This window comes from Aspergillus clavatus, genomic scaffold (assembly GCF_000002715.2).
Source record: "Aspergillus clavatus NRRL 1 1099423829797 genomic scaffold, whole genome shotgun sequence".
Classification (NCBI taxonomy): Eukaryota; Fungi; Ascomycota; class Eurotiomycetes; order Eurotiales; family Aspergillaceae; genus Aspergillus; species Aspergillus clavatus.
In genome coordinates this window covers 282,697-309,241 of record NW_001517102.1, presented here as the reverse complement: position 1 = coordinate 309,241, position 26,545 = coordinate 282,697, and the positions used below count along the sequence as shown (strand labels likewise).

Here is a 26,545-nt window from a genome sequence, read left to right as displayed (position 1 = left end):
GCTCCTACAGCTACAGACACAATGGTCGGCCACGGCGTCACAGGGATGCTTGGGGAAGGTCAGGCAGAAGTCTATCTCCAAGATACGCTGCTTGAAGCTCTGGCTGACAGAAGGAAACAGATGGAATTCACATTGACATGAACCACCTGAAGAAAGGAGAGGTCAAGTACGTCTCAAGCCGTTTCCCATGCAATGACCTCATTTGAACTAACTGCTGACCTCCTGCTACAGCCTCGGTACCTCGATGTGAGTGAGCTTGCATTGCTACGAAACCATCGGTCCATTTATTGATACACATTAGTATGGCGATCAATTTCAAGGACGGCGTCATTCTGGGCGCAGACAGCCGGACAACCACCGGAGCCTACATCGCCAACCGAGTCACCGATAAACTCACACAAGTCCACGATACCATCTGGTGCTGCCGATCAGGGTCTGCGGCGGATACACAGGCTGTCGCTGACATTGTCTCCTACCATCTCAACATGTACGGCATCGTGAACAACGAGGCTCCTAGCACCCAGGTGGCCGCGGCTCTGTTCCAGGAGCTGTGCTATGAAAACAAGGATATGCTGAGGTTTGACTTTCTTTCATATATGCCGTGAGGTGCGGACAATCACTGATGAGTCCTTGATGATAGTGCCGGTATTATCATCGCAGGATACGACCCCCGACATGGCGGTCAGGTCTACTCGATACCCCTGGGCGGATCCCTACATAAGCAGTCCTATGCGATTGCCGGTTCCGGATCAACTTACATTTACGGCTACTGCGACGCCAACTGGAAGGAAAACATGACAGAGGAAGAAGGGATCGATTTTGTGCGCGGTGCACTCCAGGAGGCGATCAAGTGGGATGGCAGCTCCGGGGGTGTGATTCGATTGGTGGTGCTGACGCGTCGGGGAGCCGAGAGACATTTGTACCTGCCGGATAAGGGCTACACTGGACCCGGTGTGACCAACCGGTCATGAGGGTAGTGATATGTGATGATTTGTTCTGTTGAAATACTCTTGTCTCCGTGAGACGTCGTTGAATCAACCCGCTACGGCGCTTTCCATTGGAAAATAAGGAACCACGGGTGGTAGGATTTCTTCTGCTGAGGTATCTCAAATACTTTTGACAGAGCCTTTAACACCGATACGAACGATATTCATGGTACTACAAGAGATGAATAGCCGAATCTAAATCAAGCTACAATAATGATCATTCGATGCATGGTACCCTTCTCTGTCTTTCTTTAGTTGAACTCTTCACATTCGGAAAATAGCTCCAGGTAACCCGTTTGAGTGCAAATACCGGCACTTTCTGATGTGCGACATGATACATTGATGGTGGTTGATCACAGCCAATGTGCAAGATATATACATATATGTATATTATACTCTTACCTTACCCTTCTCTATCAGATGGGTCAAGATTACGCACAACCACTCTTCCTCGCTCAATACTGCCGCCGCCGAAGATCTGGTCACTGGTCGGATTTACGAGTGGCGGCTCCGGCAACTGCCTGGCGCATTCAATTGGCGACAACACACTTACGTGCGTCTCAGCAGGCGCTGACACGAGTATTCGTGGTTATGCTCTCCAGATTCTTTGCTTCACTGTTGAAGCGGCTGCACGGGATGGACATTGGAGCACTCGTTCCCTAACTGTAAGCAATAGCCGGCCGGAAAACGAGGACCACGAGGCTACATTGATGAGCCTGAAGCCACCCACCACTTGAAAGCTGAGAACGGCTACACTACCCAGCATGATCGTTGGAACCAAAGACGCGAGAGAAACAAGATCATGCTCGGCCTCGGGAGCTTTCATACCCTGGTCTTCGGTGCTGTGTGCTCGTAGCCAGGATGCCGAACTCGAGGACAGAGTGCCGAACAATGTGCCATACTTTGGTGACATGGTATTGTTCAAAGAAACAATACAGCAGTACACAATCAGCACTCGAGATTGATGTTTATTCCCAGCAATCGGAATATCATTTGAAGAAGACAATTGAGGTCTTTTGAAGGGGAATTCAACTGCAGGGTTTAGGGCAAGCTATGGCATGCAACGGCATACTAATAATGATGGGGACCAACAAGGATGATACAGGGATATTTAATAGATGGCCATAGCTTCATAGTCATACAAGCCCTTTCTATGTACTCTCTGGGATACTGATATCTGTCTTCTCCCTGGGTGGTGGTGAGGTTGTGATAGGGGCTACTCATCTAACCAGTTCTGCCTGGCCCTTATCATTCATAAGGAAGCTAAGACGTACGGCAAGTGGCACCGATCTTACCCATACCGTTCGTCTTAACACGAAGAGCTATATCGAGGGGCTGGATGGACACCTTCGAACGAGGTTCGGATCATCACAGAGCAGTGTTGAGGACGGGGGGTCCCTGCAACTTGGAGGCATCCTCCGTATGCTCTTAGAATGGCCCACAGCCACAGGATAAGCAATCGAGTAAGTCAGAGTGACAATTATTGTGAGTTTCTATGAATAATGATAGTCAAGCCTCATCAGCAGAAAAAAAAAAAAAAAAAAGCAACGAGTCAATGTGAATCCCTTCAACACCTGCACCAACATCCCTCTGTGATTCGTCCATTGACGGGCTCCTTTACTCGTCTAAATTCCTCGATCAATCCATATCAGGGGGAAGTGGTTTGATCTGCTCTCTCCCTATGATTGTCCAACAGGGAAAAGCGTGCCAGATTGAGGGAAGACTGAGGGAAAGAGGATATTCTAGTTGGGGGTTTCTGGTGGTTACCAGTTGGCTGGGGAGTTTGGTTGTAAATAGTGGCATATTGGGGAGAGAGAGAGGGAGTACAACAATCCGGTCGAATTGAAATATGTTCGATCGTTCTTCTTGACATCTGTCATATTCTGACTGCTCTCTGAATCGCCACTTGATTCATCCTATTTTCCTCGTTTTTCTCCGATCAATTTCTGGCTGGAATGGAACCAATTCGTATAGCTTGAATCCTCCTGATTCCCTGTTGTTGTTGTTGTTGTTGTTGTTGCGGTTCATCACTCCATCAACATCATCAACATCATCATCATCATCATCTCCATCTCCATCTCCATTGCCATCTCCATCGCCTCCGCCACTTCTGCAACAATACCTCACCCCTTTCACTCTTTTCTTCTCATTACTGTCACTCTATTTCTCATCCGCCATGGATGCTCGTCTTGCCCCTTTGAGCCTGTGATCCGTCCTCGGTCTGGATCGGATTTGCTGCAGGCTGTGGGATCTTCAGGTCCAGCCTTCTTCGACCTGCTCGCAAATCTGGTTTTGATTCCATCGTAAGGGACCCTCTTGTCTGTTCTCTGTCATCAAATCGCAATCCCTCGATTCTAATCCATTGGTTTGATAACTCCCTGTTTTCCTGTTGTTCAAATGCTGACTGTTCTCCCCGCCACCGTTGTTACTCCAGAATCCGCCATTTGACGCGCACCTTCTGTCTTGCTCCCTCTCCTTCACCTTATTCTTTACCGGCTGGGAAGAGAAACCCCCCTTTGGCATGGGATCGGTTGTCATCAATCACTCGCGGTCGGAACAGATTGACAGCTCCTACACCATGCTGGGAGGCGCCATCAATCCCTCGGAATCCGTGATTTATCGCTCTTCGTCGCACGCTCAGCACGCTCAGCACGCTCAGCCACTATCGTCCCAGTCCAGATCCTCGTCCGCGACCACCACCCCCACCTCGACCACGGCCCCGCCATCAACGGGTTCTGCTCGCCTACCAGGACCGCATGATGTTGTGCCGGCCTACATCCACCGTCAATCTCACTCCAACTCCCTGCCCTCCACGCGGGCGTCTTCCACCACCTCTGGGCCAACCTATACCCCTCCCCATCCTTCGGTCTCAATGAGCTCGAATACCTCCAGCCATGCTTCTCATCGCGACGCTCCCTCCTTCTCCTCCCATTCCACCCCATATAATAACGATGACAATAATTACGCCCAACAGTTTGGACATGGCAACCAGATTGTCACCGACTCGGCGGCGGTCGCGTCCTCCAGCCACGCGTCTCCCTCGTCGCCGCGGTTGAAGCCGACCTTCCAGTCGCTGCGCTCTCTCGGCGGATCCGAGGCCAGCTCGCCGAGCCGCATCAAGGTCCGCGATCTGTCCCACATTCAGAGCTTTGCGAGCGAGGAATTCCTCGCGCAGCCGCAGCCGAGCCAGGTCGCTGGGTCCTGGTCGCAGGAGCGCCAGTACGAGATCAGTTCCATGCCGGTCACGGATATCATCGAGATGGTTGCCGGCCTGCTGACCAAGATCACCTCGACCAACGACATGCACCACGAGCAGGTGCACCGACACATCCCACCTCCCGATAGTACGGCCAATCTCAGCCCACAGGCCACGAGCGTCCTGGCCTTCCATGGCAAGAACGTCCCGAGCATCTCCATCCTCAGCTATCTCACCCGCATCCATAAATACTGTCCCACCACCTACGAAGTGTTTCTCAGTCTACTGGTCTACTTCGATCGCATGACCGAACTGGTCAACAAGGGACAGCTTGATCGGCTGCGACATCGCTGGGGTCGAGGATCTACCGTTCAGACCGAGGAATCATCCCGATCGGGAATGTCGGAATCGAGCTCAACGGGCCAACAGGCACAACCGTCCCCGATGGTGACCCCGCCGTCGTCGACGGGGATGCGGGCGCAAGATCCGAAGAGTCCTTCCTCAATATCACCATCTCTCTATCCCCAGGATGAGGAGGATGGCCTATCCCATTTCTTTGTCGTCGACAGTTTTAACATTCATCGGCTGGTCATCGCGGGCGTGACCTGTGCCAGTAAATTCTTTTCTGATGTCTTTTATACTAATTCTCGATACGCAAAGGTATGCCCTCCCATCACCTCTCTCCTTCCATCCTGATCCCTGACTCACAAATACTCTCCAAACAGGTCGGCGGCCTCCCGCTGGTGGAACTCAACCATCTCGAGCTCCAATTCCTCCACCTGAACGACTTCCGCCTCTCCATCGCCGTCGAAGAACTCGAAGCCTACGGCACCATGCTCGTGGAATTCTATGCCCGCGAGATCATCGCCCAGCAGCAACAGCAACAGCAGGCCCAACCCCACCCCATCAATCCCTCGGCCTCAGACCCCCACGCGGACACAATGTATATGCGCTCCCACGAGAAACACCGCGCCACGCCCCCAGAGCCCCGACAAACCTCCACCCCGCCATAGCCTCGCCCCGGGAAATCCTATATAACTTTGCGCGGATATGTATCAATGACCCGACCTGTTCTTATCTGATGATTGGCGTCACATACCCATTTTCTTTCCTCTCTGTTGTACCTTTCCGTCTCCATTCCTTCATCCTCCACACCATTCTTCCGTATAGAATTTGGATCGTCAGCCTGTCGAGCCAGCTGATCCTTTCATTCCATTTCTGCCACTTCTTTTTTGCCTCCGGGTAATTAGGTCCACTATCTTCGCCCTTGACTTCGACCTTCGATATCCTACCTCCCTGAAATCTATTTGATCTGCATTTATCACCTGGCGTTGTGTGGGCGTTTCTTCTTCCTCTTCCTCTTCTTCTTTTTTTTTTGTTTTTTCCCACCCGCTTCCTGTCCCTTGTCCTGTTTTGTTCTCTCTTTCCCCCCCTTTTTTTTTCCTTATAGGAAGTCTGGGAAATCTGACCCTCGTATCTTTCGGAAGTCTGGCATGTTGTCATTGCGTAGAATGGGGTAGGTACATGGCATGGCCTCTGTAGCTGTAGCAGTCTACCTATCAGTGGAGCAGACATGTCCCCTGCCCAAAGATCCGTGTTTGTTTATATCGCTGGGCTGGCCTACGCATGTTGTAAAGAAGGCTACGTGCATTGACGCCGATATCACCGGAGTCGGCGTCGGGGGTGTATGTATTATTGGTCTTCTATTTGGAACAATTGAAGTTCAAGAATGAGTCAATGACCAGCTTGAGTCCTTGTCAGGGTCTAGTTCGATGAAGGCAGAATCAGGTAGGGAACTTGATGTTGGCGACGATGTTATTCTTGTATGTATCCAACTGTTGGTAGGGGTAGGAGCGGAAAGGGACGACCCTACCTCCCTGTCGCCATGACCATAGCATGCATATAATCATTACTACTTGGAAAATAATGTCTTGGACACCTTTTAGTTCGGTAGTTTATTGGTGTATGAACTTGGAAAATACAAGACTAGAAGTTGCAGAATGGATTTCTTCGCACTTTCGCCCGTTAAAGTTGCTCCGCTACGCTTCGCAAATAATCCTCCTACAGTATCACCGCATATCCTCGAATCAAGAGCTGCTTCGTTGGGTATCTGTCTGTCCTAGACCCCGACGGTCAGTCAACAACCCACATCACGATCACGACATCTGCACTGCTTGTCCACAAGAAAGCTTACCTGACAACGAAGAGAAGAAAAGAAAGAGCTGAAACAATCTGAATTTTCAAGCGCGGCCCACCAGCCACTATCCCACGTCAGTACCTGACCATATAAAGGGCAAGGGAACTTACCCCCAACTCCACGCTTATATATCATTATGAACCCTCCAAGAAGGCAACAATACAAACACAACTTTCTAACTCGTAGTGAGATGCATGCTATGGTCATGTATGGTCATGTTGATAAAGAGCTTACCTGAAAACACAGTGAAAGAAAAGAAAGAGTTGTAACAATCTGAGTTCTCAAGCGCGGCCCACCAGCCACTGTCTTGTGTTTAGTGTCTGAGAAACTGACAATCGACAAAGGGGCAAGGCGACTTACCCCCAACTCCGCGCTTGTACGCCACCATAAGCCCTCCGAGGAGGCAGTGCGATTGGGTTCGGCGTCGTCGGGTTCGGCGTCGGCGACGGAGTGGAACGAGGCTTTGGCGCTCCTGGCTAAGGGACTACGACTTACTTCCCGCGTACGGGGGTGCGTCATCACCCCTGACAAGGGAACCCTCCACGCAGAATGTCCTAGGGTGCATGTCAGTATCCAACCTGCAGTCAGATGACAGGATGAAAGAAAACGTACCTTGGGGTCGGTGTAGCTGCGCCACCAGTACTTCATCAGGACAGCGGTACGCCAAGTGGAACCTATAGACTTATCAGCAGTACCTGGATGGTCTTCCCCATCGAAGACCAGAGCCAGCGTCCAAAGGGGGGAAGAAGGGAATGAGTGGACGAGAGACCTACCCAACCGGGTGCCCATGGAGTGAACGAGCGCTGAGATAGTGCCCAGTGGCAGCTACCGTCGTCTCTTGTGCACATGGACCTTCCGCACGATCCAGCGAGGTACAGTCTTGACCATGACATCTCCGAAACGAACACGTTTTGCTGACTTACCCTGGCGGGGGCCGTTGATCGAAATCGCAGGCTTAAGCAGGGGTTCATGAGCAGACGCGAGCGCTCTCTGAGCAGGAACAGGGACTGCAGCTGGAGTCGCCGTGCGTTGGGTCATTGGCGAGGCCGGAAGGGGTGTCGGCGGGTGTTGCCGCGGGGATGGTTCCGCGGTGTTACCCAGTCGAGCAAGGACTTCGAGGATAGTGGAACGAGTGGGTGGCCGGGGCTGGGGCGAGGAGGAGCCAGGAAGAGGAGAACGAGCGGCAGTGGCTGAGCGAGCGGCGGCCGCCTGGCGGCGGGAAGCGATGAGGTTGAGGATCTTTTGGCGTGCTTCGACATAAGCAGCCGGGGAACGAGTGGCACCAGCCGAAGGAGAGGAGGTGGTCTGTTGCCGATGTGCTTTCGACTGAGCAAGGCGTTCGCGGAGCGACAGTGGACGGTCCGCAGGGTGGTCCTGAGGGACAGAAGAACGAGTGGCATCGGTCGAAGGAGAGGAGGTGGTCGATTGCCGACGTGCTCTCGACTGAGCAAGGCGTTCGCGGAGCGACAGTGGTCGGTCCACGGAAGAACGAGTGACGTTGGCGGAGGAAGCGGCTGGACGAGGAGAGGAAGGAGCGGAAGGGAGCCAGCCATGGCGAGCTTTCATCTGAGTGATGTACTCTTGGCGTCGCTGGTCCCGAGCTGAACGAATGGCGTCGAGAGCGGCGTGATCGGCCCTGTCTTGGGCACGTCGGGCAGACTCTCGGTGGAGGCGGTCGATGAAGTGCTGGGTGCGCTCGAAGAGGAAGGTTCGGCGAGGCGGCGAACTGGAGCGAGTGGAAGGAGCGCGAGGGGGTTGTTCTGGACGAGGAAGGCTGCGAGTGAGTGGCGCACCTGCCCTGGTGGAGAACAGAGGAGGTGCAGGAACGGGGCGAACCCGCGAGGAAGGAGCGGAAGGCGCAAAACGCGCGGGAGCAGCTGGCGGAGCGGAAGGAGCGGGGCGGACAGGAGTGACCGCAGAACGAATGGACGAGCGAAGCTCAGCAAAGGAACGAACGCCAGCTGTTCTGATGGGGGAACAGGCTGGCACAAAGGAGCGGCAAGGAGCCGTCGAGTTGCGAACCCGGCGGTCCTTGAGGAAAGAAGATCCAAGCGTGCTTGGACGAGACATTGCGAAAAATGCCTGAAAACAACGGAAAAGAAGAGGAGAGGGGTCGAGTCGGGCGAGAAGACAAGGGAACCGGCAAATGCGGCGAGTATAGAAAGCGCAGTAACACGATATGAGTTTTTTTTGAGACGAACGCAGAGCGTGAAGATCACGATACTAGCATCAAACGACCATATGGTGTTGGGGAGAGAAGAAGAAGAGAAGAACAAAGGAGACGAGGGAGGGGAGACGAAAGGTTTATAGTAGCCATTGTTTGTTTATCGATGGTACTGAGAGACATAGGAAGGCACATTGTGAATGAATAACAACACCAGCAGAGACGAGGAAGACAATTAGAGAAAGAAGCAGTGAATATACCCATGGTAGCCTAGCCGTAGCAGCCATGATGATGACGACACGCCAATGTGCAGAGCCAGGAGGGACGAGAAGAGAAAGGATGATGAGCATGAGAAGGACGAGGGCGAAGGAGACCCTGAAAGCAAAGGAATTCCTAAAAGACCAGTTTGTCAAGACCGAAGTTTCATTTGATCTGTATACCAACCAGCATCCAGCTGGAAAGCCTCGCAGGGCTCATCGTAGTCACACATGAACAAATCCCCTGTGGTCAGACCAAGAGCAGCACGGATCAGAGGGAACAGGAAAGAGCAGTAACAGGCTATTCAAATCATGAAGAGAAAAATACGGCAGGAGAGCGGTATCACCTATCCAAACCACGGTTCCCATTTGCGAAGTTCGTATATCATCATATGCATGCAGAATCATAAAACAGTCACTTCTCAAACACGCTCGTTTTGACCGGTACCTGCGCCTTGAAGAATCACCTTGTAATGCGTTGTTTCTAGTCCATCATTCTATTCGAGGGGGGCTTGTTGACTTCTTCCCCATGGGACTAAGACTGGACCTTGTAGACTGTCAGTACTGACTCTCGAGCCTTCATGCTATGTAGCAGGAATAACGTAGAGTTCACATACGATCGACGTCTCTCGCCCTCCTTTCGGAATCCATCAATGATCTTTGCAATCTCTTTTCTACCAGCCCGTGCATCAACTTTCCTCCCACCCAGACTCATGCTGACTTTCTCACTCGCGTTAGCCGTCAAAAGTCGTTTAAGCAAGAGATGGCGCATGCTCAAGCACACAAACACCCCACAGTCGCTGCCGTTCTCCTGCACAGGCGAGTCTTCCAGGTGGATAAACCGGATCTGGCGATTGAGAAGCGTCCCGAATTTCATGGTCACGGTTCGTGCCTCCCAGTAATTCCCGGGGGGCAGCGAGTCATAGTGGAACGCCACCCCGTCAACAATCGATATAAGAAGAAGTGACCAGTGCGTGCCCCCTTCCGCCTCGGTGACATTCCGGCAATCGTTGATGGGCAGAAAGACATGCGTTGTCCGCGAGAAATCAGGCAAGGCTTCGCGCAGCGAAAGCGGATTCGGCGTCTGCAGTAGCATGAACGACATGCTGGGCCGGAGAAGAACGATATTCGAAGTCTTGTACTGAACGAGAAACTCCCTCTCGAGATATCTGGAATCCATAAGCGGCGCGTCCGACAGCCCCAGCAGAAAACTTACTCCTCCCAGAAGGAAATAATCTGCCAAACAAAGTCAGCGACACCATTCACTCAACAACAGAAGAATCTCCACAACCACCCACATTATCCGTAAGCCAGTCATTCTTGAGAGTTTGCATATCCTCCCTCGTCACTGCCACCAAGTCAGAACTCAACGGCATCACCCCTCTCGTTCCAAGGGATCCGGAATCACCATACATCGTACATCAAAATCTATAAGAACCACAAGCACAAATTAGAATCCACTTCTCCCTAGAGCCACGCGAAAACGAAAAAAAAAAAAAAAAGCAACAGCAGACTCACAACTCAGATACGCATCTTCCGGATTCAACTACCAACCAGTCAGTCAGCGCCTGACCCTCAGTCCCCGGAACCGTGGGCCAAACCCCCCAAACTCACAGTATCCCCAAACCGCCTCATCTTCTTCTGCAGCTTCCCTAATCCGCCGTCTCGCATTTCGTGTCTGATGGTGATGGCCACGCCACTGCCGGTGCTAAGGTGTCTGATGCAAGCCCGCTCCAAGGCCAAGAAGGGTCGCGAGAGAGGGGGGGGCGTGGGGGGGGGGGGAGCGGATTCTCGGAAAGCACGGGGGGAGGCTGCCGGAAACGAGTCTGTTATATACAACCAACAAGAGAGCGTAGAAAGGCCTCGATATCCAAAAGAAGCAATGAAAAGATCCCTCTCGAAATCACCGACGGAAAAGACAACAACAGGAAAGGGAGCTCAATGGCCGGGGAGAGAGCAGGGGTCCGAGAACTCTTCTTTCTGCTCCAAAGGAATGCTGTACCACGTTTCAGCGCGGGGATAAGGCCGGATTCCAAACCGAGTTTCCGGCTGAGAGAAGAGTCTGTTTGAGGGCAGCGGGTTTGTCTGAACAATTCAGCGAGAAGGGGATTTCAAGAGCAAGATTGATGGGAGTTCCCTCTTGCCTCTCTTCTTTTTTTCGCCCTCTGCGTCGCCTGGCACCGATTCCCGCTTGCTGGTTCCCTGCGGGCGATCACGGCCAGAGCCACCTCCACAGCACAAGACGTCACCTGTGGCTGGTGCAGCACGTGATATCATACATGGCTTTACGTCTGAAATCTCCGAGTCAGAGCATCAATAATCCACAGAAGCTATAGAGAGAGAGAGACATCAAATTCAATGCATTCATCGCTTGATCAAAGGGGTATCTAATTGTACACTCGAACATTTTTGTCTCTGCCAGGACCGCTGCAACCAGATATCTTTGCTCCGTCATGTCACAAATTGCATGCCATAAAAAACAAACAAATGGGAGAAAAAAAAAAAGAACACGATACAGTCCGACATTGACCCATTCATTCCATCCATCCATACATGTATTCGCGAGATGGTCATATATGTTGCGGCTGACGGTGTGGAGCGACCGCAAAGATGGCCAAAGTTCAAGAGACTGGATCTCCGCTGATGAGTAGTCCGGTAGCCATTAAACACAAAAAGAGAAATTCCAGAGAGAAAAAAGACGGTAAAAGTCATGATACCAACATGTACAGCTGGAATGAGACGTAACAGGGCTAGCTTGAGAGCTTCGCAAAGTGCTTGTTCCAGATCCACCCGACCTGGCGAGTCGGGTCGTCTTGGTTTTTGGCAAGCCACAGTTCGCCCTTCTCGGCGATCACATCGAATATTTCACCAGCGACATAGGTGAGATAGGGATACCCAGCCTCACGTCGCGCTCGATCGATGTTGAACTCATAGATACTGGCCGCGAGGAAGAGTACGGTTGGCTCCTTGGGCGCCGCTTCTTGCGCGACGTTCTGCGCAGGTTGGTCATCTTGTGGGTTGTCCGACATGGGCATCGCGGACGAGAAGAACCCGGAGTAACGCCCAACCGGGGAGGCGGGTGGGTTCTCGGGAGCCGGTTCCTGGTGTTGTTCTTGGGCTTGACCCTGGTCCTGGTTTGCTGCTGAAGGCCCCATGACATCGACGAGGAACGGCGAGTCGAGGCTGAGCCTTGGGAGGCTAGGGAATGACTCCGTGTAAGGGTTAGTAGATGAGGGCCCAGAGCCAGATGAGGTGTTGGTGATTTGCTGCAGAAGCTGGCTCCGGGGGATTTCGGACGTCTCGGGTGCTGCACGGCCAGAGACAATCGAATCAGCTCGATGGCGTCCAAATGAGCGTTGAGATTGGGCATCCAGACTTGGAGACTGGAAGCTATAACCGCCATTGCCAAAGTCATGAGAGGCTTTGGGAGACTCCATACGCGTACTGGTGCTGTTAACGGTCGACGGCCGTCGGGGCGAACTGATGGTGGCGGCAGTGGAGGGGGTGTTGAAGTTGACGAGGTTAATGGTGTCGGCGAGCAGCGAACCATTGCACATACCGAGCGACAAGATCTGCGCCTCGGCCAGCGTAAAGTTTGCAGACCAGTCACTGATGATGTTCTGCAGGTCATCGGGGAACGAGTCCACCAGATGCGCTATCTTTTTCTGCTGGATGTTGAACCAGGTGGTTTGGATCTGAACAAAGTTCTTCAGGCACGTCTCCATCAGTTTAGCTGTGAGAGAATAGAGCTTGGGAAGTTCATCTTTCAAGGTCTCATTGAGCGCCACGAACTGTTCGCTTTGCTCCGTTGTCTTCTTATCCGGCTTGTCACCGCGATCCTTGATAGATTTGAATCGAGCGTGGTCCATGAGTCGCTTGTCGCGTTTCTTCATCACTCTCTGAGGCCCATCATAGAGCTTGAGAAGGGTGACCATCGGATCGATCACGCTCTTCCGAACGATCGCGAGCTAGCGTTGTGATTAGTCTGGTTGTCCTTTCAGGGAGAAGCCATGGAGGGATAATTCACTTACATGTTCAGGGAAGGCACCGGTCATGATGTCTTGGACAGACGATTTCAGTTCACGCCACCTGCTCTCCACATCCAAGTATCCCGATTGGGTCACATCGACGACTCCTTCAATTGCAGCGACAAATTCACTGAAACGCTCCATAGAGCCCTGGATTTCCCGTGTGTACATCTCCACATCCCGCATCACAACTTGGAGCTGGAAGAAGTTGTCCCCGAATCGCTGGGACAGTGTGTCGTACTCTTTATCTTCGAACATATCGGAAAGACCGACTTGCTGTCTCAATTTCTCCGTGCGACGGCCAAAAGCCTTCGACAAGCCCGTCCGGACATCCGATTCCTTCCTCTTGCGGCCAACGACTTGGCCCACCAAGTCTGCGCGCTTTTTCATCTCGTTGATGCGCACGGAGATATTGGTGACTTCCTCGAGAGCACTCATCAGGAATGTGCGGTCTGGGTGATCGTTTGGCGTTGAATCGAGAAGTTCACTCAACAACAGCGGGTATTTCAAGATCCGCTGCACTGGCTTGACAAGTAGTGAGTCCAAATCCCATGCGGTAGTGAGGTCCGAAGCCCATTCCCGGCATTCTTTGAGCCAGATCGCCACTTTCGGATTGCGTTGCAACACTTGGAGCTTTTTATTGGCTGCGTCATGGTTCTTCAGATAATCGCCATAGACCTTCCCCATTGGGGCGATGTGCGCCAGGAAAGCCTGACCAATGAACGTCAACTTATCCTTATCAGTATCCGAAACTTCAGCAGCACCTGCGGCCTCGGAGTCGGTTTTGGACGGGTTGGCGTAAGTGTTGCGGGTGCTGCGTTTGCTGCTCCACCGTTGGGACTTTGGCATGACATAGACGCTCCTGGCTGCCTCTTTGAGAGCGTCCTGGAATCCCATGGAGAATTGCACGATCTGGTCGGAATTGGCAAACAGAATCTTGACGTCTTCTGGCGAGAGATCCAGGCATGAGCTCGAAGTGCCTTTGTAAATGTCGTCGACGACCTTCATATCCCGTCCGAAACTGTACTCGGTGTCGACTAACTCTTTGATGACATGTCGTCGTTTCTTCAGGCGTCTCTGTTCCGGTGACGGTGAGCCATTAGAAAGCTCGACTCGTGACTGCTCAGCAGTCGACTGAACTAATGAAGTGGCTGACGAGTCCACTGTGTGAGATGAAGATGTGGCTTGGAGTCTTCGGAGGGAGGAATCATCGCTGCTTCCCGTGCTTTCAACGGGGCCAAGTGGAGAAAAAGTCAACGGCGGGGCGGTGCGGGTGCTTGTTTGGGTGCTCTGAGCAGCGGGAGAGGCTTCATCATATTGTTGCGAATAGCCAGCCTCCTCATACAGATCTGACTGCTCAACAGGCATACCACCGGACAGCAGAGACGATTGAGCTTCACGAGACTCTAGCTCTTGCGGTGAGTGAACCTGGATAGCGAGACCCATGGTTCCACCGCTGGGCTCAAGATCGCTTTGATAGGTAGCTGGTGGAGCCAGCCGTGGCGTAGGCAGGCCATCGAGAGCGGGAATCACATTGTTCACTTGGTCTTGTGGTGTTGATTCCTCCCCAGCAGCTACTTGCATCCAGTCCGCAATAGATGGCGAGGCATGCTCCCAATCATCTCGAAATATAAGACTTGCGGTAGGTCCCACCTTCTCGGGAGGGGGCATATCGTCTGATTTCGATATCAGAACTGGGTCATCACCCAGACTATCGGTTCTTCCGTCTGCGCGTTTATCGAGGCGCGGTTCAGGGGAAGCACGGATTGCGGGCATTGGTAGATTGTGACCTCTGCCGCGAGCTAACTCCTCAAGATAGAGCTGAGTCACGCGTCTGGAATCCCAACCGCCAAGTCTCGCTAGACTTGGGGCGCTGGGATAGGTATAAAGATTTCTCGGTGGCCCAGCTTCACGAGTAGGTTCGGGGACCGGATCGTTATTTGAGAGGGAGATGGTGCCTTGGAAACCAGCTACCGATGGAGGAGTGCTGGAAGAAGCAGAACACGACTGAGTAGCAATCTCGCTGTCACCCACCGATTGCTGAAATTGGGACATATCGTCGCCGCTACCTTCACAGTGGTCATCGGTGAGTTGATTGTTGTGAATGGAAGACGACCAAGAGCTGATGCTCCACCGGTTCGGCACTCTACGACCTGGACCACTCGATTGAACCAACGCATGGCCAAAATCGTGGCTGTCGCTGCTGGCCACTGACTCTTCGGAGCACTGGGCATCTCTCAAGACGATCGGGATGGATTCCTTATCCTCGTTGTCGGAAAAGCTGTATTCGGCCTCGTCGCATGACGAGCTGCTGGGACTCGACTCTCGGATCTGCATGATTTGACTCAACAAAGTTCGGTGAGAGGCCTGGAGATTCTGCCGACTCAGGCCAACCTGGGGTTCGGGATCAAGGGCAGTGGCATGGGTGTCGTCTGACATGACCGTAACAGCAGAAGCGGGTTGATCATCGGCAAATCCAGGCAAATGACCGACCACCCTTGGCTCGCCAGTGACAATATTGGAAAGGCCCAACGTTGGGGAGTCCATTGTCATTAGGTGGGCTTCGGTACCTACTGCTGTGGTTTCCTGGGTCGCGAGGGCGGTATCGATGTGTAATTGAGGAAGTACTCGTGGTTCATGTTCTTCATGTGCAGACTGATGTTCTTCATGACGGGCTGCGATGGAGTCGTCGAGCATAGTTACAGTATCTTCTGAGGGTTGGGAAGGGTCCATCTCTGTATTCTCATTGGTGTGTGGTTCTGGCGCAGGTGCATCAACGCGATACTGCTGTTCCTCTTGCACTTTGACTCGACGTCGAAGCTCAGCTTCTTCCTCTTCTTTCCTTTCATTCTCTTGAACCGTACGGTTGAAGGCTTGTTGTATCTTCTGCCGTCTGGTCGCAAAGTCCACGTTGCCCAACTCGGGGAGTCTCCGTCCTCGAGAACGGGGCGTTCGCGGTTCTTGATCGCGATTGATCTGTTTCTGGAAACTTGATACTCTTTCCACGACTTTTGATCGTGGCGGCACAGACGTCGTATATGAAACAGGTTGGCGAGGCCGTGAACTGCGCAACGGAGGTGATTTCTTGGGGAGAGGAGAGGCGATGTATGCTTCAAGAAGAGCGTCTCTGTCAGCAGGTCGGCTGGATGATCGACGATAAGGAACTTCCCGCCTTCTAGGCGAGGTCATGGCGAAGGTTGTTCGGTCATTGTATGCCTCCGCGGGGGAGGCCTTTGGGGACGGTTTGGGGAGGCGGCTAATGCCTTTGGGTGGCAGAGGCACTTGGGAATCGAAACATCTGTTCCAGTGTGGGTCGGTGTGTAGACTGGAATACTCTTCCGGGACGAACGCAGCGTTCAGTCGGCGGGAGGACAGCGGTATGCGGGACTTGGAATGTGAGGTCTCCGAGGATACCGCTAGTCCTGGCTGCAAGGGGCTCAACACCGCCATGTGGGATTCGGGCGAGTGCGCAACGGCACCAGCTGACCAGTTTCCAGAAAGATCACTCGTCACCCTTCGATGATTATGGCTGCTGCTACTCTCACCGGTGCTCACTGCTTCTAGAAACGGCGTCCGGCCCAGATACCATGCGGTTGGTGTCAGAGGAGACAAGCCAGCAGAAAATTCAGGATTGTCCAGAAATGCTGGGTTCGGGCTGGGGATGCTTCCTTCCGAGCCTCGTCGTCTCAGATGCGACGGAACACTCAGCCCTGTGCCTTGAAAGCCCGTATCTACTTTGAGCAAACCGCCAAACGGTGGCCTTAACGGAACGGACGACTTGGGGGTGCTTTGGTTGACAGTTCCCACTTGACAAGGGAGCAAGGGGGATTCTGAGGGGTTTTCTTCCACGAAATTGTCAACTGTATTCCACCGGGATACTGGCTGGCGCTTTGCACTTTGCCAATTCTGCGTGTCTCGCAAAAGGGAAGGAGCTCGGGCTCTCCCCGGGACATCACCGGATATGAATGGGGTCGGGCTCGCAGCTCTCGAGTGTGAGCGAGATAGGGACCCGGAGGACGTCGGGAGCGGCAAGACTTGATCGACGTTCTGGTTGAATTTGTTGATTAGGTCTTTGAAAGAGGCCTGTCTAGGTCTGGCAATGGAGGCCCCGGCCGCCGCGCCCCTGATGGGTTCTGGCTCTCGACCTGTATAGTTCTCCGATACCGAACGATACTGGCCGAGGATCCCACGCGGTATGGTCACAGTATCTGTCGCTGGGGGCAGTGCACGTTGCGCATGAGACGGTGGATATTCAGCGGTAGGACTACCGTCGTCGACCATTAGGGCATTGCTCGAAGTCAACGCGGTTTCGGTGCTGGGGACCACACTGGAGGGATACGGGCGATAGAAGTCGTCAGGGTCAGGAGATTCTCGATCGTTGCGGTCGTGTCCGTCGAAATAGTGATCTGCGGGGACGGCCGTGGATGCTCCGATTGATAACGAGCGTATGGCAGTCGATTGGGCGAAGTGCGGTTCGGACGAAAGGTCGTGGATGGAGAGGGTGTCTTCGACCAGGGGTAAATCCGAATGATGACTCTTAAGAGGGGCATCATAAAACCGTTCGTTTGAGCTTGAAGAAGATTGGCGGCGGAAGTGGTGTTGCGGTCTGCTGTCAAGCGAGCAAAAAACGTGTTCGACATCGCTGCCGGACATCTTGCATGCTTTGGGCCAACGGTCAGCCCTTGTTCATTTCATTTTCTCCTTTTTGTTTTCGTCTTCTTTTTCCCCCCTGTCGTGATCCCGGAGTCGGGTTCTTTAATTTGACAGGGAAGATGGAAAAAGAAAAACCCGAATATTCTCCCAAGTAATTGAGATCCCTACCTTTGCTCGCCCAACGATCGACGATTGGTGGTGATTGTTCCCACTCGAAGCTGCTAATGCTACAGCGATGTGTTGTTCACAGCTGGTAGGCCACGGATAACGTTGCAGGTTGACCGGCTAGAGCTACAGAGCAGTCGTCCCGGGTGGCGCCCCAGTTCAGCGTCATATTTGAGAAAACGATTCCGAGACCACCAAGCCAGCCGGAGGGGGGAGAGTATGATACTGGAACTCGTACCCCGGGGGAAACTGAGAGCGGAGAATGACGGGTAAGTTCAAAGCGCTTGGAAATGAAGGCGGGCGCGAAAAAACGAATGACAGCAGAAACCGAGGAGGATTGATGACGATGGATGGATAATAAGAAAAGCAGACCAGACTAGGAGTGGAAATGAAAAAGGCGACCGAACAGGATGGTTGCCGACCAGTTCAGACAGACGCGGAAGTGCGATTGGGGGGGGGGAGAGAGAACAGAGGAGAGAGAGGAAGAGACGGAGAGAGAGAGGAAGAAGACGTTTGCACGGCGTCTAACAGAGGAGAAAGAAGGATGGGAAAGAGGCCAAGAGGGGTTTGTTTCTGTGGACTCTCTCGACTCTTTTGAGGTTCAAGAGCACGAGATCCGTGATACTGTAAGAAACTGACCGTTCGGTCCCACGGTTATTTTTCTTTTCTTTTCGTTTCTTTTCTTTTCAAGTCGACTCTCCCTGGTTGTTTGATAGGTCTTCTTCCTTGAAGATTGAGGATTTGAGGGAGGAAAGAGAACAACAACAAAGAAATCGACGGTTGAAGATAAGGACAACAACGAGACAGACCAGACCTGGATGATTGGGTTGTGAGTAAATCAATCAGATCAGATCGTCTTCCTCGAATATAATGCTGCGGAGATGAGAAGCGACCCAATGATGTATGGAAATCGTATGAAAATTACCGTGGAAGTCACTGACAACTACCTAACCACCTTCACAAGGCAGACTCGGCCTGGTGTCTGACTCTACTATGGTCTCTGAGTCAAGTTAATAGTTAGTTAGTTACGCTACGACTAGATACTCTGTACAGACTGAGACTATCTCGACGGATTATTTTGGTGGTTTGGGGGTGGAAAGTGAAACCGGTTCTTGGAAGTCGAGAGTTGAAAGACAAGGCGCAGAAGACGACCTACTCTGTAGAGATCTTGTCTACGACTCAGGTACCGTGGTTCCTGGGAGGTGATATTTAATTGATTTCTACCACTGGGTACCACTATTATTATTGATTGATTGTCTCCCCAAGGAACGGTCTAGTTCTTCAGGTTTTGTGGTAGGAAAAGTGGTTCCTTGTTTCCTGGATCCTTGGTTGATAGTGCATCTTCACAGACACGACGATTACTGAAGAAGAAGAGAAAGAAACAAGTGGAGTCTTTGATAGGCTATTATTGGCGATGATTTGCAAAGGGAAAGAGGCTAGAGGCTCGAGAGCATCAATGATCACGGAACAATCTCGATTCTCGAAGAACAACACAATCGGGATTTCTCACTACTAGATAGTAGTCAGTCGGCAATATTCGCTCAAATAATGCTCAAATGCTCAAATGGTTTGTCGCTATAGAGCTATAGAGGGAGTACTGAGGTACAGTCCCATCCGCAGTCCACACGGGGGTTCCGAAATCATACCGATGAAAAATCATCATACCAATAGCTTCAGTCAATATGAATCAATAACGACTCCGTACTGGGGGCAAATCTCCGATCTGTTCGACTGGATCGTCCCTGTTGGTCTGTTGGACGATCCCAACTATCCCACTACGGAGTTCTAACTACTCCGTGGGTAGTTGATACAATGATAGTGGCCAAAATATCCATACACATACAGTAGTACTCTTACTATGCAGAATTTACAGGAGACTACCTACCTATCTATCTATCTATCGGCATTTGGATGCAATGTACGAAATTGAATCCTCCGGACTGAAGTGATCCATCTCATCGATAATTATGTATGTACGATGCAACTGCACTACTGCAGTATTGTGGATGTGTCAAATTGGAAGATTCCAGGGAATCGATGAGAACACTCCACCAATCCTTTTGGTACTTATGTAGGTTAGAAGTGAGGAATTCTTTATCCCATCAGCATACAGAGTACAAAGAGACCAGTTCCCTAGTCATTTCCAATCAATAATCATTATTCCTGTATATCTACTTAATAATAATGCATAGAGAGAGAGAGAAAACCCCAGGCTAGAATGTTCCTGACTGCATGAAATAGATGAAAATCCATCCTTAGGTTAATTCCATGGCGGACCACATCGGAAGCCAGTAAGCCACATCCACAGTAGGAGATGGAGTACTCCGTAGTAGTCAATATTAATATTATTATTATCAATATTAAGTAACCAGGTTCTTCTGACCTACAGCCAGTTAGTAGTAGTAGTTCTACAGTTTTACTATTATTATTACTAGATAAAATAATAATAATATGCAACTGTCAACTGTCAAACCACCCCTATGACCCTGTCGTCTCCTGATAATTGTCAATAAATCATCCCAGACTCCGTATCCCTACTTACCTACTTCCTTGGAAACTGACTGTCTATCTTTGGGCTGGGCCAATGTCTCATCTCTCCCTGTCTAGACGTCTGACTGACTGACTATCTAGTATCTACCCGATATTATATGCATTTGGTGCGTTCAGTCCAGTCCAGTACATCCATAGTGCATACAGAGGTACATAAGGGACATACTCCCCTCTTGCTCAAGTCACACCGCTGCGATTCTCGACATTTCCGTCCAGTCCACTATCCAACCGACCAAAAAAGCCCTCTGACGCTCTTAGCCGTAGGACAACTCCCGAGTTACCGACAGTCTGTTACTACATATTACTCTGTATCATGGTTGTTAGGCAGTAGGCTGTTAGCGCCGCGAGCCTGCGACTTTTTTCTAGACCATCATTTTGTTCCACAGGTCTGGCTCCCTGGCTTGAGTCTGTGCGGGAGAGAAGGGATGATCAGGCTGATCCCGAGTGAATAGGTATAATAATGATGTTACGACGGCGATATCTATCTACCAGGAGTGTGAAGAGATGTTCATCTGTGGTCGTCATTCGCGAGTAATTGCGAGATGATTATCTCCGGTGTATCCTATCTATTTAGGTAGGATCTACTTACGTATGTGCATAGATGCCATCATCATGATGAACCAGGCGATACGGTCGAGATTCGAGACGATTCTTAGCGATCGTGTGGATGGATATGGATCTTGGCTGTGAGGTGTCATATCAAATCTAAGTAATAATCTTGACGCCCTCTAATATTATCCAGGTCCTATGAGAATGAGTACTTGGTGGCCATTGGACTGCCGTCCCAATCCTACAGGATGGTCTCAACATACACAGTACACAGTACGGAGTACTCCGTAGATATATATCGCTTCGTCGACCGCCACTAGATAGTTCGAATAATCTACAACCGCTTGCGAGGACAAAGGACCATTCTTAATTGCTACATATCGAGTGTACATCAAAGTTCTAGGGGCTTTTCTAGTACCTCCATCCTGTCACTTTGTTCCTCAAACAACTATACAGTTCCCGCCCCTAAACATCGAGTGTGACAGGAGTTCCCCCCTCTGTGGAGACCGCCCCAAATCTGACAGGATGGATTGATGAGACCATCAAGAGCAGGAGGACGGCCACAGAATACTATCGAGTTACTCTCGCAATCTTCTGTTTGTAAAAAAAAAAAAGGAAAGAAATTTGTCTGTTATTGTCGTGCATGAGCGTTTCAGTTGATCGGATGGACAATCACCTGACGTAGATGCATTCATCTGTAATGGAAGTCGCGTTGCTGGACGCGTTCCCGGTCGCGTGTCCCATCATCTACTTCAGGTCGCATGTAGTCATTCAATGAGGAGCACACTCCACGGCCATGAGGCTGTGAAGTGATCATCTTGTATCAGTTTGAAACCTCAGTCAGACAACCGCCTGATTCATCTTTCTTTAGCACTCCATCCGCCATGGGTAAGAAACGGAAAAGACCCAGCAAGGATAGTGGTGCAGGAGAAGACTTAGCGCAGAAACGCCTCGCCGGCGGCCCCAATGGTGTCAGAAGTCATCATGCCACAGACGCATACGAGGGATCTGGACACTCGCATCCGGTCATCTCGCTATACTATCACCGGGTCGTGACGCTGCGGCAGTATCTGCTGCAACAGATCCCCGTCTCTTCCAAATCCCGGCGGAGGAGAATCACCTCAGTGCAGGGGGCTACCTCCACGGAGAAGCAGAAGAATAGGGGTGTGAGGGGGTACCATGCTCAAGGTCTCGCCGATATCCTGGACACCACACTGGTCGGGGTCTTGAAAGAGTCATCGCCTACAGTGACCCAAGAGCGACTGCGGGATTTCGCATCTTATTCTCAATCTCAGTCACAGGGTAGATCCGAAGTTCCAAGTACGGATGTTGGACCTCCATGTGCGCAGTCAGAGGTAAGGCTCAATTGACAGCTCGTCGCCCTCCCATATTATGGTCAATTCTAATCAACATTCAGATCGTGGACTTCGTCATATCCGCTCTTTTCAATCGCCATGCCTTTTCATACCAGAAACCTCAACACCTGTTGACCCACGGGTTTCAACGGGCTGGTGGGCCAGACGTCAAGCTGGCTAGTAGTATTCCTGGCCTTGCTAGACGGTATCCTAACAAGAATGTCCAGTGCCTCAAGCAGGCGCCCTGGACCGATGTTCTGGGTCTTCTTGGAGGCAACGGGGAGGAGATCATGCTGAGGCTCTTATTCGATTGTGGCATCTTCATGGCCATCGACCACCGCAAGGGGATATATTACCAGATCAGTGGTAAGCTCTGCTAGCAAGGCGTATATGCAACACCAGAATTGATGAGTATAGGTCTTCCGCTATCAAGTCTTGAACCCATCCAGAATCAGTCACCTTTGGAAGTCCCGAACGCCAATTCAAAGCCCTCTTTGGCGGCAGGGAGCAATGTAGCCAGGAAAAATAGGAGCAGTGATCAAGGAATCGCGCACAAACCGAACAGTGTTGTATTCTTTCGGCGACGTATGCTCTACGCAAAACCAATTCTGAACTCGAGAGGGGAGGTCCATTTCGGGTTGTCAGCCCTTCGTGAGTGACTTCAGCGCTGCTCCACCGACCACAACGCTCACGATCAATCTAGACGTCCTGAATCGGTATCCTCGATCAGACTCGCTGTCTCAGACAGTGCATATCCTGAAGTACATCTTCCCCCGACAATTTGGTCTGCATAACGTGTTTACTTCTGTGACCGACTCGCGTGAAACCGTCTTGCCATTCAAAGATTACTTCTCTCGCGAGACTGAGATCGAAGAGATCGAAGAAAAGAGACGTAAACAGCGTCGACGCATCGGCCCCGAGTTTACAAACCACTACCAAGACCAGAAAGAGTTCATTGATATACCCAAGAGGCTTCGTGGGAAGGCCTGCGAACTGGTTCAACAGCTGCAGAATCGGAATCGTCGCTGTCCGTATACGGAACTGTTGAACTACTATTGTCCGCCAGTGGTACGTGGAGCCCTCCTGCTGGGTGATGTGTGTATTGACTCCTTAGGACACGGGGCCGTGGAAACTTGGTCCCACCGATTCTCAGACCAGTCACCCGTCAGGCACAGCAATATCGGAGTCTTTGGTCACTCAAAGACGAGGCCCTCAGGGCTCATTTGCACATGCATCTCCGCTATCTCACCTCCAGGAGACTCCTTCAGTCGCCACATTCAAAGCCGAAGCGACCGTGTCGAAGATCCTTAAGCCAAAGCTTTGTTTGATAGATTACGCCACACCTTGCTCCTCGGTATCAGCCTTTTGTCGGGCAGCGCTGCGGAAGTTGGTCCCGCCACGATTCTACGGTACAGGCTGCCATCAGAGAAGCAACCAGGATATCGTCTTCAGGCATGTTGACCGTTTTGTGCGAATGCGGAGGTTTGAAAGTCTGAGCCTTCATGAGGTTTGCAAGGGCATCAAGGTTCGTTTGAGGACAGGACCTAGGCGTGCTGTGAACGTCCCGAGGAATACAACTGACATGCACAGATTACTTGTATGCCTTGGCTTGGACATCCGGCAAATCAGCAAGATGAAGGCTCCTCGCAGCCCAAAATGTCATTATCAGACTTGCGGAAACGGACAGAGCTCCTACACGAATTCATCTACTACATCTTCGAATCGATTCTGGTCCCCTTGATCCGTTCCAACTTCTATGTTACCGAATCGCAGTCTCATCGCAATCGACTCTTCTATTTCCGCCATGACGTGTGGCGGCAGTTGACCCAGCAGCCGTTGGCAGAATTCAAGACTTCTTTGTTCGAGGAAATGAAGCGAGGAGTCGCGGAGCGGAGACTCAGCAGCCGATCCCTGGGGTATAGCTCACTGCGGCTTCTGCCGAAAACAACGGGAGTCCGTCCGATCCTGAATCTTCGACGGCGGATGCTCAAACCAGGCTGGGCGGGGAAGGCACCATTCCTGGGCCCGAGCATCAACTCGACGATCGCACCTGTCTTCAATGTCTTGAACTACGAGAAGAGGCGGAATCCCGACAGTCTGGGGGCAGCGCTGTCTTTCGTTGGAGAAATCCACACCCGGCTCAAGGGCTTCAAAGAGCGACTGACTCAAAAGCATGCAGGCCACCCCCGGCCCCACTTGTACTTTGTCAAGGTGGACATTCAGTCCTGCTTTGACACTATTCCCCAGGAAAACCTGGTTCCCCTGGTCGAGAGCCTCGTCTCGGAGGAAGGGTATTATGTTGCGAAACATGTCGAAGTCCGGCCGTCGGATGAATTCAGCAGCATGTGGCCGCTGCACGAATCTCAGCAGAGCAAGGCGCTCCGCAAATACGTGGGTAGAGCAGCACCCGTGACGAACTCGCAGGATCTCACAGAAGCCATTGCGGAAGGCGGGATCAGCCACCGCAGGAACACGGTCTTCGTGGATACGGTGGCGCATAAGGAATACTCCGGGGACTATCTGCTAGATCTCCTCGACGAGCACATCCGGTACAATCTGGTGCGTGTGGGGAAGAAGTATTTCCGGCAGCGGAACGGCATCCCTCAGGGTTCGATCCTGTCAGGCGTTTTGTGCAACTTGTTCTACGCGCGGATGGAACGGGAGTGTCTTGGGTTTTTGCAGTCAGACGAGTCGGTGCTGCTCCGGCTGATCGATGACTTCCTCCTTGTCACGACCGACTCCAGCCTGGCGATGCGGTTCCTGCAGGTGATGCTCAAGGGACAGCCCGAGTACGGGATCACGGTCAACCCGGCCAAAAGCCTTGTCAACTTCGCGGCGGCCGTGGACGGGGTCCAGATCCCGCGCCTCGTGGACAGCGCCCTGTTCCCGTACTGCGGAAGCCTCATCAACACCGCCACGCTGGAGATCTACCGGGACCCGGAGCGGGTGGTGGAGGGCGGCGACTCGGCCGCGGCGACGCTCGCCAGCTCGCTGACGGTGGAGTCGGCACGGGCGCCGGGCCGCTCGCTGCACCGCAAAATGCTCTCCGCGTTCAAGCTGCAGATGCACCCGATGTACCTGGACACGCAGCACAACTCGCTCAGCGCGGTGCTGTCGAACCTCTACGCCAGCTTCGTCACCGCCGCGATGAAGATGTACCAGTACATGAAAGCGCTGCCGCGGCGGGCGCACCCGACGGCTGAGGTCATGGCCCGCGTCATCCGCGACCTGATGTACCTGGCACATCGGATGGTCGGCGCCCGCCGCGAGCTGCACACGGCGCGCGGGCCCGGCTCGCCGTCCCTGTGTCTGGTGCAGGGCGCCCAGGTCCAGTACCTAGCGACGGCGGCGTTCCGGTTCGTGCTGGGTCGCAAGCAGACCAAGTATGCAGGGGTGCTGCGGTGGTTGGAGCAGGTGTGGAAAGCAGCGCGGCCGCCGTCGAGTGCCAAGGCGATGCGGCTGGCGCAGGTGGTGCGGCAGGGCAATGCGAGTTTTGCGGGCTGGCGGTTTTGACGGGGATGGGCGCTAGCACCCAGCGCCCTAGACGCCTTGCAAGGAGCCCTTTCGACGCGTTGACTGCGATTATTGGTTCTCCTTGCGGTGTCGTGGGATGTGGATGTGGATGCTGGTCACGATGAATGGGATGATGTAATCGGCTGGCCGAGCGCCCTTCTGACCTCATCCTTACTCGCAGTGGCAGCGAGAGGAGAGTCAAGGGAGAAAACCGGAAATAGCTCGCTAACTAACTAGCTAGCTAGTTGGACAATATCCCGGCGATCATTGAATGAACTATCCTCGCTTATTATCTACTACTAGTCGACTACTCAGCACTATCCCAATCAGAACAGCAATCAAGTATATATATATATCTGAGGAGTAAGGATAAATACTCAAGTTGGTAGAAGGATACAAACCGCGGGGGGCGAATTGGATCGCTGCCTTACTGCCTTACTGCCTTACTGCCTTGATGCCTTGGAGTCAGCCCATGGTTGGTCAACGAAAGAACCGTTTCCAGCGCTCACCCATTCCACGGGACGCTGGGAAAAGGGGGAGGCAAATGGAACCTAGCTGCTCCAATGCGGAAATATGTCAATAGTCGCAAGTTGTTTTTTCCCTTTTCTTCTTCTTCTTCTTCTTCTTCTTCTTCTTCTTCTCCTCCTTGTCCCATCCAATGTTGTTGATTTCAGATTGATGATGCAGTCAGCCACAGTGGAGGGCGTCCGTCCCGCACTTATCTGTGCTGTGGCGCTGGTCGCAGGGTGCGTGTGTATATGGAGTAGTACATAGTAAATCATAAATTCATCATCATCATCATAATAATAGCTAGACCACCTCCCTAGGGGTACTACGAGTCTACTAGTCTACTAGAGTCCTAGAGTCCTAGAGTCCTAGAGTCCTAGAGTCCTAGTCCTAGACCCCTGGACTCTGTAAGCCTGGACTGTCTG

At 52.1% G+C, this 26,545-nt stretch overlaps 6 protein-coding genes across 6 annotated transcripts, besides 14 other annotated features; 3 read left to right on the top strand and 3 right to left on the bottom strand.

Moving 5' to 3' along the window:
• Nucleotides 1-21: 21 nt before the first annotated feature.
• Nucleotides 22-971, top strand: pre3 (proteasome core particle subunit beta 1; the record flags this gene model as incomplete). Its single annotated transcript, XM_001273301.1, has 4 exons — nt 22-58; nt 121-166; nt 302-577; nt 641-971. 4 exons carry the CDS (start codon nt 22-24, stop codon nt 969-971), a joined length of 690 nt encoding a protein of 229 aa, XP_001273302.1.
• A 2,009-nt stretch (nt 972-2,980) lies between these two features.
• Nucleotides 2,981-3,006: a microsatellite.
• Nucleotides 2,982-3,006: a microsatellite.
• Nucleotides 3,007-3,019: 13 nt separating this feature from the next.
• Nucleotides 3,020-3,053: a microsatellite.
• Nucleotides 3,021-3,053: a microsatellite.
• Nucleotides 3,051-3,083: a microsatellite.
• Nucleotides 3,084-3,507: 424 nt separating this feature from the next.
• On the top strand, nt 3,508-5,195 carry ACLA_006320 (putative cyclin-dependent protein kinase complex component; the record flags this gene model as incomplete). The annotated part of the gene is made up of 2 exons (XM_001273300.1): nt 3,508-4,842; nt 4,908-5,195. 2 exons carry the CDS (start codon nt 3,508-3,510, stop codon nt 5,193-5,195), a joined length of 1,623 nt encoding a protein of 540 aa, XP_001273301.1.
• Nucleotides 3,619-3,646: a microsatellite.
• A 330-nt stretch (nt 5,196-5,525) lies between the features above and the next one.
• Nucleotides 5,526-5,557: a microsatellite.
• Nucleotides 5,558-6,422: 865 nt separating this feature from the next.
• ACLA_006310 (uncharacterized protein) lies at nt 6,423-8,449 on the bottom strand (the record flags this gene model as incomplete). The annotated part of the gene is given in 5 exon segments (XM_001273299.1): nt 6,423-6,443; nt 6,740-6,855; nt 6,875-6,917; nt 6,992-7,053; nt 7,303-8,449. 5 exon segments carry the CDS (start codon nt 8,447-8,449, stop codon nt 6,423-6,425), a joined length of 1,389 nt encoding a protein of 462 aa, XP_001273300.1.
• An 886-nt stretch (nt 8,450-9,335) lies between these two features.
• ACLA_006300 (Ulp1 protease family protein) lies at nt 9,336-10,471 on the bottom strand (the record flags this gene model as incomplete). Its single annotated transcript, XM_001273298.1, has 5 exons — nt 9,336-9,969; nt 10,017-10,036; nt 10,099-10,148; nt 10,319-10,346; nt 10,415-10,471. The coding sequence occupies 5 exons, from the start codon at nt 10,469-10,471 to the stop codon at nt 9,336-9,338; spliced, it is 789 nt and encodes a 262-aa protein (XP_001273299.1).
• Nucleotides 10,472-11,550: 1,079 nt separating this feature from the next.
• ACLA_006290 (putative Rho guanyl nucleotide exchange factor) lies at nt 11,551-17,481 on the bottom strand (the record flags this gene model as incomplete). The annotated part of the gene is made up of 2 exons (XM_001273297.1): nt 11,551-12,768; nt 12,832-17,481. 2 exons carry the CDS (start codon nt 17,479-17,481, stop codon nt 11,551-11,553), a joined length of 5,868 nt encoding a protein of 1,955 aa, XP_001273298.1.
• An 823-nt stretch (nt 17,482-18,304) lies between these two features.
• Nucleotides 18,305-18,334: a microsatellite.
• Nucleotides 18,306-18,334: a microsatellite.
• A 1,189-nt stretch (nt 18,335-19,523) lies between these two features.
• Nucleotides 19,524-19,548: a microsatellite.
• Nucleotides 19,549-21,629: 2,081 nt separating this feature from the next.
• Nucleotides 21,630-25,613, top strand: ACLA_006280 (telomerase reverse transcriptase; the record flags this gene model as incomplete). The annotated part of the gene is made up of 6 exons (XM_001273296.1): nt 21,630-22,100; nt 22,163-22,466; nt 22,518-22,751; nt 22,804-23,168; nt 23,215-23,625; nt 23,691-25,613. 6 exons carry the CDS (start codon nt 21,630-21,632, stop codon nt 25,611-25,613), a joined length of 3,708 nt encoding a protein of 1,235 aa, XP_001273297.1.
• Nucleotides 25,614-26,036: 423 nt separating this feature from the next.
• Nucleotides 26,037-26,066: a microsatellite.
• A 151-nt stretch (nt 26,067-26,217) lies between these two features.
• Nucleotides 26,218-26,261: a microsatellite.
• Nucleotides 26,219-26,254: a microsatellite.
• Nucleotides 26,262-26,465: 204 nt separating the features above from the next.
• Nucleotides 26,466-26,508: a microsatellite.
• Nucleotides 26,509-26,545: the final 37 nt, after the last annotated feature.